The sequence below is a fragment of the Amblyomma americanum genome, chromosome 1 (assembly GCF_052857255.1).
Source record: "Amblyomma americanum isolate KBUSLIRL-KWMA chromosome 1, ASM5285725v1, whole genome shotgun sequence".
NCBI lineage: Eukaryota > Metazoa > Arthropoda > Arachnida > Ixodida > Ixodidae > Amblyomma > Amblyomma americanum.
The window spans coordinates 402,866,438-402,879,536 of NC_135497.1; the positions used below are offsets into that span (position 1 = coordinate 402,866,438).

Sequence of the window (13,099 nt, forward strand, 5' to 3'; positions counted from 1 at the left end):
ATTCCCTTTTCACCTTTGTTACTGGATTAAGCCCTTCCTCTGACAGTGATCGGCGTTTCGGAGCTGACGGCACCTAACGAAAAAGGTCGTCCCTCTCTACCGGCCCAAGGCTTTGCGAAGTTTGTTGCCCCACAGAAAAAAATAAAAGAATCCAAAACTGTGCATCCTTTAATCGCGAACCGGAAAATGTCACCATGTTCACAAAGGTGAGATGTGTGGGTTTCTCAGTAGGCACAGGCCACTACCCACCGCGGGTTCGAGCTTAGCGCGAGCCAAGGGCCCCGATCAGCCGTCACCACACGCACCCTGGGGCACCGCTGCGGCGGCGTTCAACCTCTGCAGAGAGGAGAGCGGCTCGCCGCAAGAAACAGGCCTCCAAGTTCACAAAGGAGACGTTTATTGACGCCGTCCTCCAGCGGTACAAACACACACTCAACAGTCACCCCGTCCCGGGGCGCGCTCAGAGCAAGTCTCCGGTGCGCGCTCGGGGCAACAAGAGAAATGCGCGCCGCTAGCACGCCGCTGCAGGAGATTGTCCCCGCGGCAGTGCTGTGAACTCTCTCGTGTCGGCCGATGGGCCGTTTGCGAGAGAGAGTGGGCAGTCAACGCAAGGTGCGCCTGTCAGAGGTCGTTGGACCCCTGGACAGGCTCGAGCCGCGGCGGATCGAGGACCCACGCTGGCGAGCTCGAGTATGAACTGGTCCGAACGGCAGAGGCCGGCCCGGACGAACAGTAACGTACGCACCTTACGCTGTCTCGGAGGGCTCCTCTCTCTGGGCCCCGCTCGGAAGGTCGCGCGACCACCCCAAACGGGTCCCGAATTCCCGCCAAAAGTCACCAATGGCAAAGGCCCTTGGGAAGCCGGGGGCGGAGCTGCGGCCGAATGACAGCGATTAGCCACCAGCCGTCTCTCCGCCGCCCGAGGCGGGAGAAAGGGAAAGAGGGCGACGCGGGATGCCGCGCAGACGCCACGGCGGGAATCTAGCAGGCTTCCCACAGATGTTATTCCCTTAGATTTTGGGGCGCGAAATGGTCTTCCTTGCTCGAAAATTGTTGTGCGTAATCAGCCCCCTTTTTTATGACTGGGACGCACGTACCTAAGCTTGCCGGGCGCTGAGAAGTACCGTCTTTGCCAAAAGTGATCAGGCAATGACGGTTTGTTTTTTAGCCGCGTCGCGAAACAGTTATGTCAGCCCTTGTGCTCTGAATCTGCGTAAAGTAAGGCGAACCGTTGTCCTCACGTTATGACGCCTTTCGGTCTTTAGGGGTGCCGTAAAGGCTCCGTTGTACGGTTGAGAGGCAAAAACCTATTGCTCGTCTACACTTTTGACAAAGGGGATACGTAGTTGTTGACTTGTCGCGGTTCTGCATCACGTACGCCGTCAGGAGTACGCGATATAATGCGTGCACACTTTCATTAACTGAAGTCAAGAAGTTGCCTCCACCTGCACCACAGAAATGTCCTGGTAAAAGGCACCAATAAAAATGTACACAGATGGAATAGGTGTCTCAGGTATCATGCGGTACAAGTTTTTTGAAGGGTTAAGAAGTATTTTGCCGACACCTTGCACAGGTTTAAAAGTATAAAGAATTACTCTAAAGTACGAAGAATTAGTTTAATTTCACAAAGTAAATGCGCAAGTACTGCTGCAGATCCTCCGTCTAAACCGTGCCCCACGCGCGCAGTGGCATGCAGGCACGCGCCCCACCTTGCTCCAAATCGTGCAACTGCGCGCGTGCAGCAGGCATGCGTTAATCCGCTATATACATACGTCTACGCTAACACGTCTCCTCTGTGCTAAAGCTATCTAAGATTGATATTCTTTTCACCTTAAAGCCCCACCACTTGTACAGAAGGCTTATCGTGTTGTAGTCTATATATTTAAACTCTCAAAACAAACGTATGCGCGAAAAAAACTGCCTTCATCCTGGTACACCGCGATGGGATGGCAGCGCCATTACAGAAGGATTCTCACCGTGCCTGCCGAGTGGTCTTGCTGCGACTCTGCAGTCTCCACGTCGTCCTCATCCCAACAAGGAAGACGCTGAGCACTCGTAACGACCGCGAAAATGCCGGTGGCGCCTTCCGCCCTTGAGTGATAAACACCACGCCGTTTGATATGGCGCGCTGTTTCTAATTCTCGATACGGTATCCGTTACAGCACTTCTCTTTGCGCTGTGTAGTGTTGCGGCGAAATCACTGGACCAGCAAAGAAGCAGCGCAATTATTTCTTGACGGAGACGCTTATTTCTGTGACAATGTGACCTCACATCACGATTGATACCATGGTAGCTAGTCATAAAGTGTCCCCGTTAGGGAGCACCCTTGGGGCCGGAAAGGGCATCGATGTTTTTGGAGCTAACTTTGTTGCATGCATAGTCCAAGTGTACGACTATTTTCAGTGTTCACGAAACGCGAAGTTTGGCTGCCGAGCTCACGAAGCCTTCGCCTCGCCAAGCGCGAAAACGCAACATACTGGCACTGTCGTCTTCTGAGTCCCGGATGGAGCAAAATTACACGGCCAGTATTCCTCTTTCGCCTTCTATTTTTTTTTTTTCCATTTCAGTCGACGACGAGTTCCGAGCCTATTCGGTCGTTCCGGCGACGGTGGCCACGCCACGCGGCCTCTTCCTGAAGCGGCGAGCCGGTGATCGCTCTGCGCGGCGCGTGCAATCGCAGTGGTTAGGAGCGTAAGATACGCGTCAAAAATCAGCATATTCTGTTATTCTACGATGTACGAACATTCCAAACAGGAAGCATGTCGTTTCTTCCAAATACGTAAACAGTTCAAAAAGCAGTGATTAAGTGAATTCTGCAGTTTGGTAACGAGTTTCAGCCCAATGACCTGTCTCAGCGGCGTACTCTGTTGACGCCACGACACCGTGTCGTCAATGCATTCCTGTTCGGAGTTTTGTTCATGCGACCAACGTAGCGTGTTACAGCTGCATGAAAACCGTGCAGTGCTTAAACACTGAGCTGATATGAAGAATATTGGTTATATTTTAAGGCGGACGTTTGCAGCAAACAATGATTTTTCATTAAGCTTCAGTCCATTCTGGTCTGGATTACACACGGATTTCTGGCCACAACGTGACTGCTAAATGGCAATATGAATGACAAGAACTCCACAATTGTACCTTCAGTTCTCGGACATATTGCGCGAAGTGGATGAATAACCGCAAACGCTTCTTGGCAACTGTTGTCTGCTCACTCGATCACAGTGTTTTTCCCCGTTAGTCAAAAACACATTTTGAGCGCTAATTTCGACTCTATTATAAAGCTCGAATGACCCCTTGGCTGCCGCCTCAAACAACAGCTACATTGCCTCTTGTATTACAGCATATATGCGACCAACGTACGCTAGAATTAAGTCTGCAATAAAGCTCCGCCCACATTCAGGAGCACCGAACAGAGTTCCTCCATGAAAAATGGTAAAATTTTCTGTTTACCTAAATAAGCACCCAATAACGAGCCGAAATTGCAGGCTCAAGTATTTTGATCTTTCTGGCTTGTTTGATGCAGCCCAACATAAAAAGTTAATTTTGATCTTTGTTGTAATTTTTTAAGCGATGTTTATTACCTCGGGGCATAAAAGGATATTCTCTGATTTTTTTTTCAAATGTGTCCTTATAAGATCAGCGCGCAATCAATACACATACCGTATTTAAGTTGTTCTAAGTGCGCTTTATATAATTTTTGAAAATGAAAAACCAACTAGCTCAGATGTCAATTCTGCACCAAATATAGCGTCAGACTGTCTTGGTCAATAAAGTAGTTTCTTTCCGTTTTCGGGTGAGCGCCGAAAGAACAAGAAACTGAACGCGCAAAAAAAAATGCAGTTCAAAGTGTTTGTCGCACTTTACTATGCTGAGTTCTCAAGCTTCAACGCCGACGGAGTTTCTGCGGCACTTGCACACTAGCGATTCCATGCTCATATCGATAAAAATTTATTTCTAGCCTGTAATGCAGCCAAACTTAAGCGTAGGATCTTATTAATAACCTAAATCATTTACTGCTGCTTATATAGATTCTAAAAGTCACACGAAAGGTGCCACAACGTCAAGAAGCCGATTTGCTTATGTAGAGACGCACGTCATGGCATCGGCGCCATCACCGCCTCGTCCTCCATGTCGTACATCCGCCGCGCCACCTATAGGAGCTGGAATGGCTGAATAGCCACAAGGGTCCGGAATCGGGCAATGCATCTGCAAAGTCCAGCGACTCGGGCGCAGCGAAAGACGCGCCCAGTGTACGTCCGGCCGCCGGCGAGCATGAGCGACAGACGGCCGGCGCCGACTCCAAAGTGCCTCGTTCTGAACCGCGAGTCAACGCCACAACGATGGAAGCGGCCGCGCAGAAGACTGATGGAGCTGCGCCAGTAGAGGAAACCGCCCATGTCAAAGGTCTGCCGAAGCCATGCCCGTCCAAGGCGCCCAGGAAAGTCAAGGCGAGAAAAGTCTCCAGTGCACCCGAAAGGCGATTGTTAGAAAGGACGCTTAAGATTAAATTAATGTTGCAAATACGCGCTGAAGAAATGAAACGATTCAACATTCATGTGAAGGAAATACAAAAGGATATATTTACAAAAACTTATATACACGCCAAAATACATACTCGCAAATTCGCACACCGCTCGCGCACTCGCACCGTCGAGCATCGCACACACACTGTCGTCCCTTCTCGTCCGTCCCTTGGCTGAGTCGCCTCCCAGCGCCGCAGGGTATACCGCGCACTTGCAGTACACCGGAAGCACACACACACACACACACACACGCAAACACACACGTGCACACGTGCACGGGCCCACTTGAAAGGAGACGCCGCGCGGCTCTCCAGTTCGTACTTCGGGTGGCGGGGCATTGACCGCGGCCCATACGACTACACCAATAGGCTAACGAAGCGGGCGCTCATCGGTTTTTCGCAGAACGGAGGGTGGCGCCAAGGACGCCCCCGCACCGAAAGCACACATGTGGACACAAAAGAACGCTCGCTGCACGGAAAGACACTCGCGGAGAAAAACATGTATATGAGAAATGGCCCTTACACGAACTAGGCGAGAAACTGCGATGCAGTATGCGAACGATCGCCTGATTCCGCTAGCATGCATTGCAGAAAACAAGTCCAACTTTCACCTCCACAAATGTGTTCTCGAACTTCCGGGCGACAACAAAGTTTTGGTTGCCGCGCGCATCCTGGAGGTTCGCCCTCGATAGTATATGTAAGGCTAGCGGAAATGGAGGTGGCGCCGTCCAATGAATACAGTAGGGATTGAAGTTCCAGGAGCCTGGTGGAATGGTGGCTAGGAAGTTCATGGCTGAATATGAAAGCGTGTGATGAAGCTCAACCACAGGCTAAAAGTCATTAGCTGAATGCTTTAAAACTATCAAAACTCGTGAACGTTAACAAGGTCACTTTCAAGCAGAGCATTTCGGCTTGTGCTCGTGTACTTCACTAGGCGGGCCAAGGGATCCTGTGCGTACGACGCAGCATGAGAACTTTTACACGACATGTGGCACGCATGTGGTGTACAACATTCCTCACACTGTTTGGGATCTACTGACGGAGCAAACTTGCCTCGCCACTGCCGTGAGTGTGGCTGCTACTACCCGCTGTTAAGCAAAGTAAGCTTTCTTGGCAGAGGCAGGGGCAAAGAAGAGAGCGAAATTCTGGAAGCATACTTCCTCTGTGTGCATCGTGATGATTGCATTAGCGTAACTTCGGTCTGCTTGCTCGAAAAATAATTTGGGTTTTAGATAACTGGCGATAGGTTTGCTGTCTCTCTTACATTTTCATTGTCGGGTGATTGATGCTAGATGCATGCGCTGTTAGCCTTGCCGGACAACGTATTTTCACCAATAAAAAAAAGCGCAGTTAGCAGTCCAGTCGTCGTGTCTGTGCATTCTTTCCTCATCCTTCGTCAACTCGACCGGCTCTGCTCTTAAATTTATATATGTTCTGTTGGAGCATAATCACAGTGTAGCAGCCCATTGAGTATGCCTTACGCGACACTAAAATGCCATGCTGTTAAATGAGTTGTCATTTTAGAAAAAAACATCGCTGAGCGGTAGACATTAAATATGGAATAAACTAGCCTTTTACGCTCGTGTCGTTCCAGACCTTCGCGGTTATTTTCAAGGGCTGTATTTGTAAGCTGTCTATTTTCCGTTGTTCATCTCGCGTCCGTATGGTCCGGTGTCTTTGGTCACTCAGATATACCCGTAGCTTTGAAGCGTCTGTGGAAAGCGACACGGCCATTGGGCGGTTGGCGACCGGACCGAACCATTGGCTGGCATTGACTGCGATATGCGACCACTGGTGAGGTGTATCGCAGCGCTCCGTCAACAGCAGGCGGCAGGACGTGCCCGCTGGCTGCCATTGGCTGTGATATGCATGCAGCCAACGGTGAGGTTTGGTCGCCTTCTACCCAATGCCGGGGTCGCTTTCCTCAGACGCTCGGAAGACGCGGGTATATGAGTGACCAATAACAGAGGACGAGAGACGGATGCGAAATGGACATTTTAGAATGGACAGCTTATACAATACTGCCCCTGATGCTGAAACGCGGGCGCGGAATGCTGGGCCGTTTTGGCTTTCATGGCTGCGCAGGAGAGGCGGGCCACCGGTACGTTCCACGTAGCATCTACCTCCGTGTGCGCTAACGACTGATTTGACAGCCGCAATCGGCACGCAACCCCTGCCTAAGCGATTGCTGGACGAGGAAAAACAGTCGCCCGCAAACACTAGGGAGTCGGAACTAATCGTCTTCGGCGGGCCAGAAACCAATGCGCGCAACAAGCAAGAACGGAGAGCGGTAGCTCCCTAGGAAATGATATGCGACGCGCAAGCTTGACTGAGGCACAACGTAAAGCAGACGGACAGAATGTTGCTGACACGAGAACCACCACAAGAAATCTCCAACCGCTGAATTTCGTCTTTGGAAAGTACCTTCGCAGTGTTCATTGCCTAGACTTGGTGGCACCGTTCAGCTCCATGAGCCTACAGCTCCACGAATCGTAAATATTGGTATGCTGGAGGCTGTGTTCGGGCAGCGTGATTGTGTGTATGCAGCGTAACGTGTAAGCTGAGCGTGCATCGCTTCGACTGTCACTTTTGTTCCTTTGCAGAGTATAGACAAGGAACCGGGAGTTTCTATTGCTATCATGCTGCATCAGTTATCTTCATCACTGGGGCAGCCCAGGTAGCCAAACCATTAACTCCTAGCTCGAAGAGACCTTCAAGCACTCGTGTATAACTGCAATGCAAAAGTACCCGAGGTCACACAAGAGAAACGATCCTCGGTTTAGACAGGAGGAGAGATATCCGTCCTTTTTTCTGTGATGAACCAGAATCCGAAAACATTCAAGAGCAGGTCTTCTCAAAACTTCCCAGTGCAGTTCGTGTGGAACAGCAGCGGTCGCCCAGTCCCCCATTAGGGTTCTTGTAGCAGTTCTGGTGGTCTAAAGATCTGAACAAGCAAGCCGAACAGTGATCTCTGTGTAAACAGTCAAGAAACTCAACAGCGCACATACAGACTTCAATGCCAAGGTAGGTGTATACGCCTTTTCACGGGCTCATAGCCGCCAGGGGGAGCCACAGCGCCGCAAACCGGATGGACACCCAGGAAACTTCCGGTCTCCCCGCGAAGCGAGCGAGCGAGCCGCAGGGTCGAGGCGAGTTTTTCTTTTGTGTTTGTAGCACGGCCAAAGTACGGCGCGGTCGCCCTGTTGCATTATGTTTTCGGGTGGAAAAACATCTTCCGTGACCCCATCACGACGTGGACCGTGCTGTTGTGTGCCAGGTTGCAGCTTGCGACCTGGAACCAACCTCCTGTCGCAGGTGCGCACTTTCAGGTTTCCGGCAGACGCCGAGCGTAGAAACGCTTGGATAGCAGCAGTTCGGCGGGACCGATGGATGCCTACGAAAAGCTCCCATGTTTGTTCTGCTCATTTCGTTCAAGGTGAGAACAGATTTATGATGTCTGCTTGTGCCGCAGCTAATTCCTGCACGTCTTATGTGCGCTTTGAGATTGAACGTTGACTGGATTGAACGTTGCGGGTTGGCAATCGTCGCGACCGCATTCGCCTAATCAGCGGCTGCATCTCTAGCAGTAAAAATTGCACCGTGAAGTTAGGAAACACTGTTTTGCGGTTAGTTGTGCGTGCAAGGCGTCGCTTAGCCATTTCCAGGGCAATTAGCCAGCTTGTGACGCTTGCAGTGCAGTTTCGATCATGCAGCAATGCGAGTGTGTGTGATTTACGGGCATTTAAAGTCCCGAAGTAACTCAGCCTATGATAAACGGCGTAGTTGAGTGCTCCAGAATAATTTAGACCACCTGAGGGTTTTGAATGTGTACTGAATTTGCACAGCACACGGTCGCTTTCTAGACGCGTGTCGCGTCAATCAAAACTCTGCCGCTATGGCCGGGATCGAACCCAGGTATCCCGGCTTAGTAATCGAGCGCTTAGTTGATGCTTAGTTTATGAGCGGCAGTTTTTGCTGCGATGCGGGCCCAAGCATCTTATTGTTGTAATGCCTAACTCGGTTGGTGTTCTTTTATGCGCATATCTGGCGCGATTGCTCAGGCGTCAGTTGCTAACCTTCTGGTCGTGTGTTCGATCCCGTTCGCTGCATCAACTTTTCTACAGGGACGAAATCCAAAAACGCTGGAGTATCATTCGATGCACTTTTTGTTCTACTATTCTCAGCGGCTGGAGAAATTAATTCGATCGCCTGCAAGTGCTGGTAAAAAGAGTGAAATGCTTCCAACTTGCTTGATTCAATATTTTTGTGCAGTTTCTTACTTACAAATGCAGAACGTAAAGTATGTAATCATACCAAGGAACCCTTAGTGTTTCTTCCTTTTCCTAGAGAAGTCCTGGGCAATATTGCTTTGGTGCATTTCAGCCAGTTTTTTTTTTGTTTTTTTTTTTGCATTTGAGAGTGCACATGTGGCTACTAATTTTCAAACATTCTTTTCTTTCTTTAGGTAAACCATCATCTGACCCCACACATCCCGACTATGTCCCCTCCATATTTCCTTATCGTGCCTCGGGAAATGTGGCCCAGAAAATTTCTAGGTTCCAACGCGCTGCTCGAAAGGATGGATTGAAGGAAGCATCCAGACCTGCTGCATGTAATCCTGGGCCAGGTGTGCTTGACTGTGGGCTCAACACGACTGGCGCAGGACAAGACGCGGATAATACTGCACTACCTGCGACTGCAACTGTTTCCGTGGTAGAGAATTGCCACATGGAAACAGAAACTGATCTCAGCATGCAGAATATATCCCATCTTATTGAAGAGAATGGCAGGCTTAAGCAGCGTTTGGCCTCTCTGGAGGAAGAGTGTTCAGCAGCTAAGCAAAAGGCTGGTGAACTTGGAAACAAGCATACAAACCATGCTATTATAACCAAAGAAGTGGTAATGCAGTCAGCCAAAACAGTAAAGTTTTACACAGGGTTTGTATCTACAGCCATGTTCACTGCTTTCCTGCAGTTTGTGCTGTCAGCATGGAAGCCGTCATGTGCCACATGGCTTGATGCAGAAACACAACTCATCATGGTACTCATGAGACTTCGTTTGGGTCTCCTTACCCAAGATTTGTCATGCAGATTTGGCATCTCAAATGCCACTGTCAGTTCAATTTTTCATGCATGGCTTGATGTTCTTGCTGCAAACATGACAAAGTTGATAATCTGGCCTTCCCGACAGACACTTCAAGCTAATCGGCCAGCGGCGTTTCAGGACCCTTTTTTTGATGGTGTAACTGGCATCATTGATTGTACTGAAGTATTCATACAAAGGCCGATATTAATGACAGCAAGGAGCCAGACATATTCTCATTACAAACACCATAATACAGTAAAAATACTAGTTGTAATATCACCTTCAGGAGCAATAACTTTCGTATCAAAAGCATGGGGAGGCAGGACGCCTGACAAGGAGATTACTCTACGCAGTGGTCTCCTAGACAAGGTCAAGGAAGGGGATGTTTTTCTTGTTGACCGAGGATTTAGATGCGGTGAGATGTTTGCTGCACGAGGTGCAACACTTCTCATGCCATCACTGACTAAGAATCGTGCCCAGCTACCTGGTGCTGAGGTCACAACGTCTAGGAAAGTCTCTAGCGTGCGCATCCATGTTGAAAGGGCCATACAAAGATTGAAAGTTTTCAGAATTTTCCAGACTGTGCTGCCTTTGAATTTCGTGAAGAGGACTGGCGACAAGAACCTCGCAACCATAGATAAAGTGGTGGTGGTGTGCTCCGCTTTAGTTAATCTGCAAACCCCTATCATTAAGAATTCTCAGCGCAGAAGTGCTTCATAACTCTCTTCCACGAAAGTGCGGTGCTGTGAGGAAACATGAATACAGACATGCTGTGATGGAACAGCAAATGCTCATGTGTGTGTGACCATACTGACAATCATTGCATATAGTTTCATAGTGTGTACTTATGTTTTCGACTACTTCCAGTGTGTCTGCACTACGTGTACACACACTGTGATAGAACAGCAAGTGCTCATGTGTGTGTGACCATGCTTTTCATTGCATGTATTTATCTTTTCTACTACATCCAATGTGTGTGCACTGTGTGTACACAATAATTCATGTTGTTGATGTTGCCCACATTGATCTTTTCACATTTGTTTATTCTATTTTCTTGCACTCTCTGCAGTCAATTACAGCATATTGTTTGACTCAGTTTTTAAGTATTTCCTGTTGCTTGTTTTCACATGTTGAGAATTGGGCTGTTTGTTTTCTGCTTGTATAGTTATTCTGTCCTCAGAGCAGGTGTTCAAATTTTTACTTGCTGTTTGCTTCTGTATCAGTTTTTTTTATATGTTCCCTGCTTGGGACGTGAAGGCGTACTGTATTTAAAATCTATTATATTTGAGTTTGCACATCCGACAAATGCATCCGACATTAGTCCTTGAAGTGAACATATTTTGTCAAACAAGCAGTGTTTATCTGCCTTTCGAATGTGATAAAATATAACACTTGGAGTGTTCAGCAAAAAAAAAAAAAGCTTGTGCTTAAGTTGAGATGCTGTAAGCTACAGGGTTAGCCTTGAGGTTTCTGCCTACAATTGCTCCACCGTAGCGGCACCTACAGTAACTAAATTACATAATCTAGCGCGAGCGCAACCTGTATGCGAGGCCACCCATTGAACATTGGAAGCGTATAGAGAAGCCTCTGCTGCTCAGATTATGCAACAAACTTTGACCGCTAAGACACAAAGCATCAGTAGGGAACCCACACTCTAACCTTTGAAGGGCAGATTTTTATTCATCCGACAGGATAACAACAGGTTGAGCCGTACAAGACCCTAGCTTCTTGAGAGCTGCCTGAATGGCAACGCTTTCAGCTGTTGTGGAGGACACGACTTCAGTAAAGCGAACAGACCCTGTACACTTCAAAGAGGGAATGTGAAAAGCAGCAGCACTAGCTCCTCTGGCCTTGTCCTTACTCATCAGCAGTCTGCCCATTATGTTGACATGCAGTGCAAATCCATTGTCGAGGTGTGCGTCTAAGTTTTACACACTTGAGGTGAAACGTTGCCTCACAGAGTGAGCATTCCACAATGTGGCCCAACTTGGTGCCTCGGCAGTGACATGTCTTCTTTGCACGTTCGATTTGACTGAAGATGTGCATTGACTGTAGTTCCGGGAATATGTAGGTGAAAAAAAAGTTTGCTGCCTTGAGTTTAGTAGCTGCCCAAAATGTCTCGTCAAAGCTTATGATTTCTTTTGTTAGAGAGGAACCTGTAAATACCACAAAATATGCCTGACACAGCCCAGTTAGAGCCATTTGAGCCTGAATTTGTGTGTAATAGGCATGGTTATGCTTGAGCTGCAAGTCTTCATTCAGATATGCCAGTTTAGTTAAGCCCTTCGTCAGTGAAGCATCTTTCATAGTTGCAGGGCATTTCACTTCTATAGTACTGATTTTGGACAGCATGAACAAGACACTAGTGCATCTGGAGATGCTCCAATAAAAGGCATGCTCCTTGCAATAAAAAGACCACAGTCTCGAAGACTGAAGTCCACATGTTTTTGAGACTCCGTTTCTATAAATGCCTGCACAGCTTTCTTCTCTGTTTCGGAGCCCCACCGCAGGTTGGAAACTTGAGGCGTCTTCACGTATCCCATAATCTCCGCAACAAGGCCTGCTGCACCTGTGCTGCATGCTGCGACACGGTGCATTACAGAGGCAGTGATCCTCCCTCGACGTTCTTGTAACCATCTTGGTGACCTTGCTTGGCCTCGAGTAGCTTCCTCAATTTCACTACAGCATGCAGCTGTCAGTTCCACTTTTTTTCCCTCGTCTATGTCGAGGTCTTGGTATATTTCAGCAAGGGGCGGTTTCGCAGAGAGTTGCTTGCATCTGCCCACTCGTACAGGTTCCAGGGCAGCTGTCTCAGGGGCAGAATCTGTGTCCTCGCTGTCAGAGATTGAAGTCAGGATCAAAGTGTTTGGTGCAATTTCCTGAAAAAACAGTATTGGAATTAGTGCCCTATTTGCAATGTCAGTGGATCTGGTTCTTTACAGTTGCACAAACAGTGAGCATTTTTTGTGTGTGTCCTTTCTCTACGTATGTATCAAAATTTATTTAATGAGAAGTCCTTACCTTCACTTGATGAAGAAACCTTGACACTTGCTCATCCGTGAGCACTGGTACTGAGTAGTCTGGTGCCTCGCTGACTTGGGGTGGTGCACGGCCTATTTTGGGCTTAAAAAATTCAATCTCCGAGACTGGTGCTGCCTGTGGAAAGTTCAGTGTCAATTACAATTTTGCTCACAACTCTGTTCATGGCAGAATGAAAACAAAGACTTACTGTGCTTCCCTTTGATGCCTCAATCCATTTACATGCAACATCAGTTGGGGACGGGTCATTCAGGCCATACTGCGCAGTTGCCTCAACTCTAAACAAGAGTGCAGCCACGTGTGTGCAGCATTACCCAAGGCTGAAAAATAAGTAGGAAACATGAGAAATAAAAAGTTCACAAACAACTGTAATTATTGGTGAGAACTGTGGCCCTTGAAAAAGTTTAAATGCCTTGTACAAAAGAATGCTGCAGGGTGAGATTTGACGACTTT

General features: G+C 48.3%; 1 protein-coding gene and 1 long non-coding RNA gene across 2 annotated transcripts; one reads left to right on the forward strand and one right to left on the reverse strand.

Annotated features, from left to right (window-relative positions):
• Positions 1-9,250: 9,250 nt before the first annotated feature.
• On the forward strand, positions 9,251-10,525 carry LOC144123923 (uncharacterized). The gene has a single exon (XM_077656639.1). The coding sequence runs from the start codon at positions 9,251-9,253 to the stop codon at positions 10,325-10,327; it is 1,077 nt and encodes a 358-aa protein (XP_077512765.1). The 3' UTR covers positions 10,328-10,525.
• A 706-nt stretch (positions 10,526-11,231) lies between these two features.
• LOC144102430 (uncharacterized) lies at positions 11,232-12,956 on the reverse strand. Its single transcript, XR_013308207.1, has 3 exons — positions 12,837-12,956; positions 12,629-12,763; positions 11,232-12,486 (listed from the first exon to the last, which is right to left on the reverse strand). It is a non-coding gene; the product is annotated as an uncharacterized LOC144102430 (long non-coding RNA).
• Positions 12,957-13,099: the final 143 nt, after the last annotated feature.

Coding starts and splice junctions, on each gene's coding strand:
- LOC144123923 (XM_077656639.1), top strand. CDS start 9,251: ATGGAAACAGAAACTGATCTCAGCATGCAGAATATATCCCATCTTATT.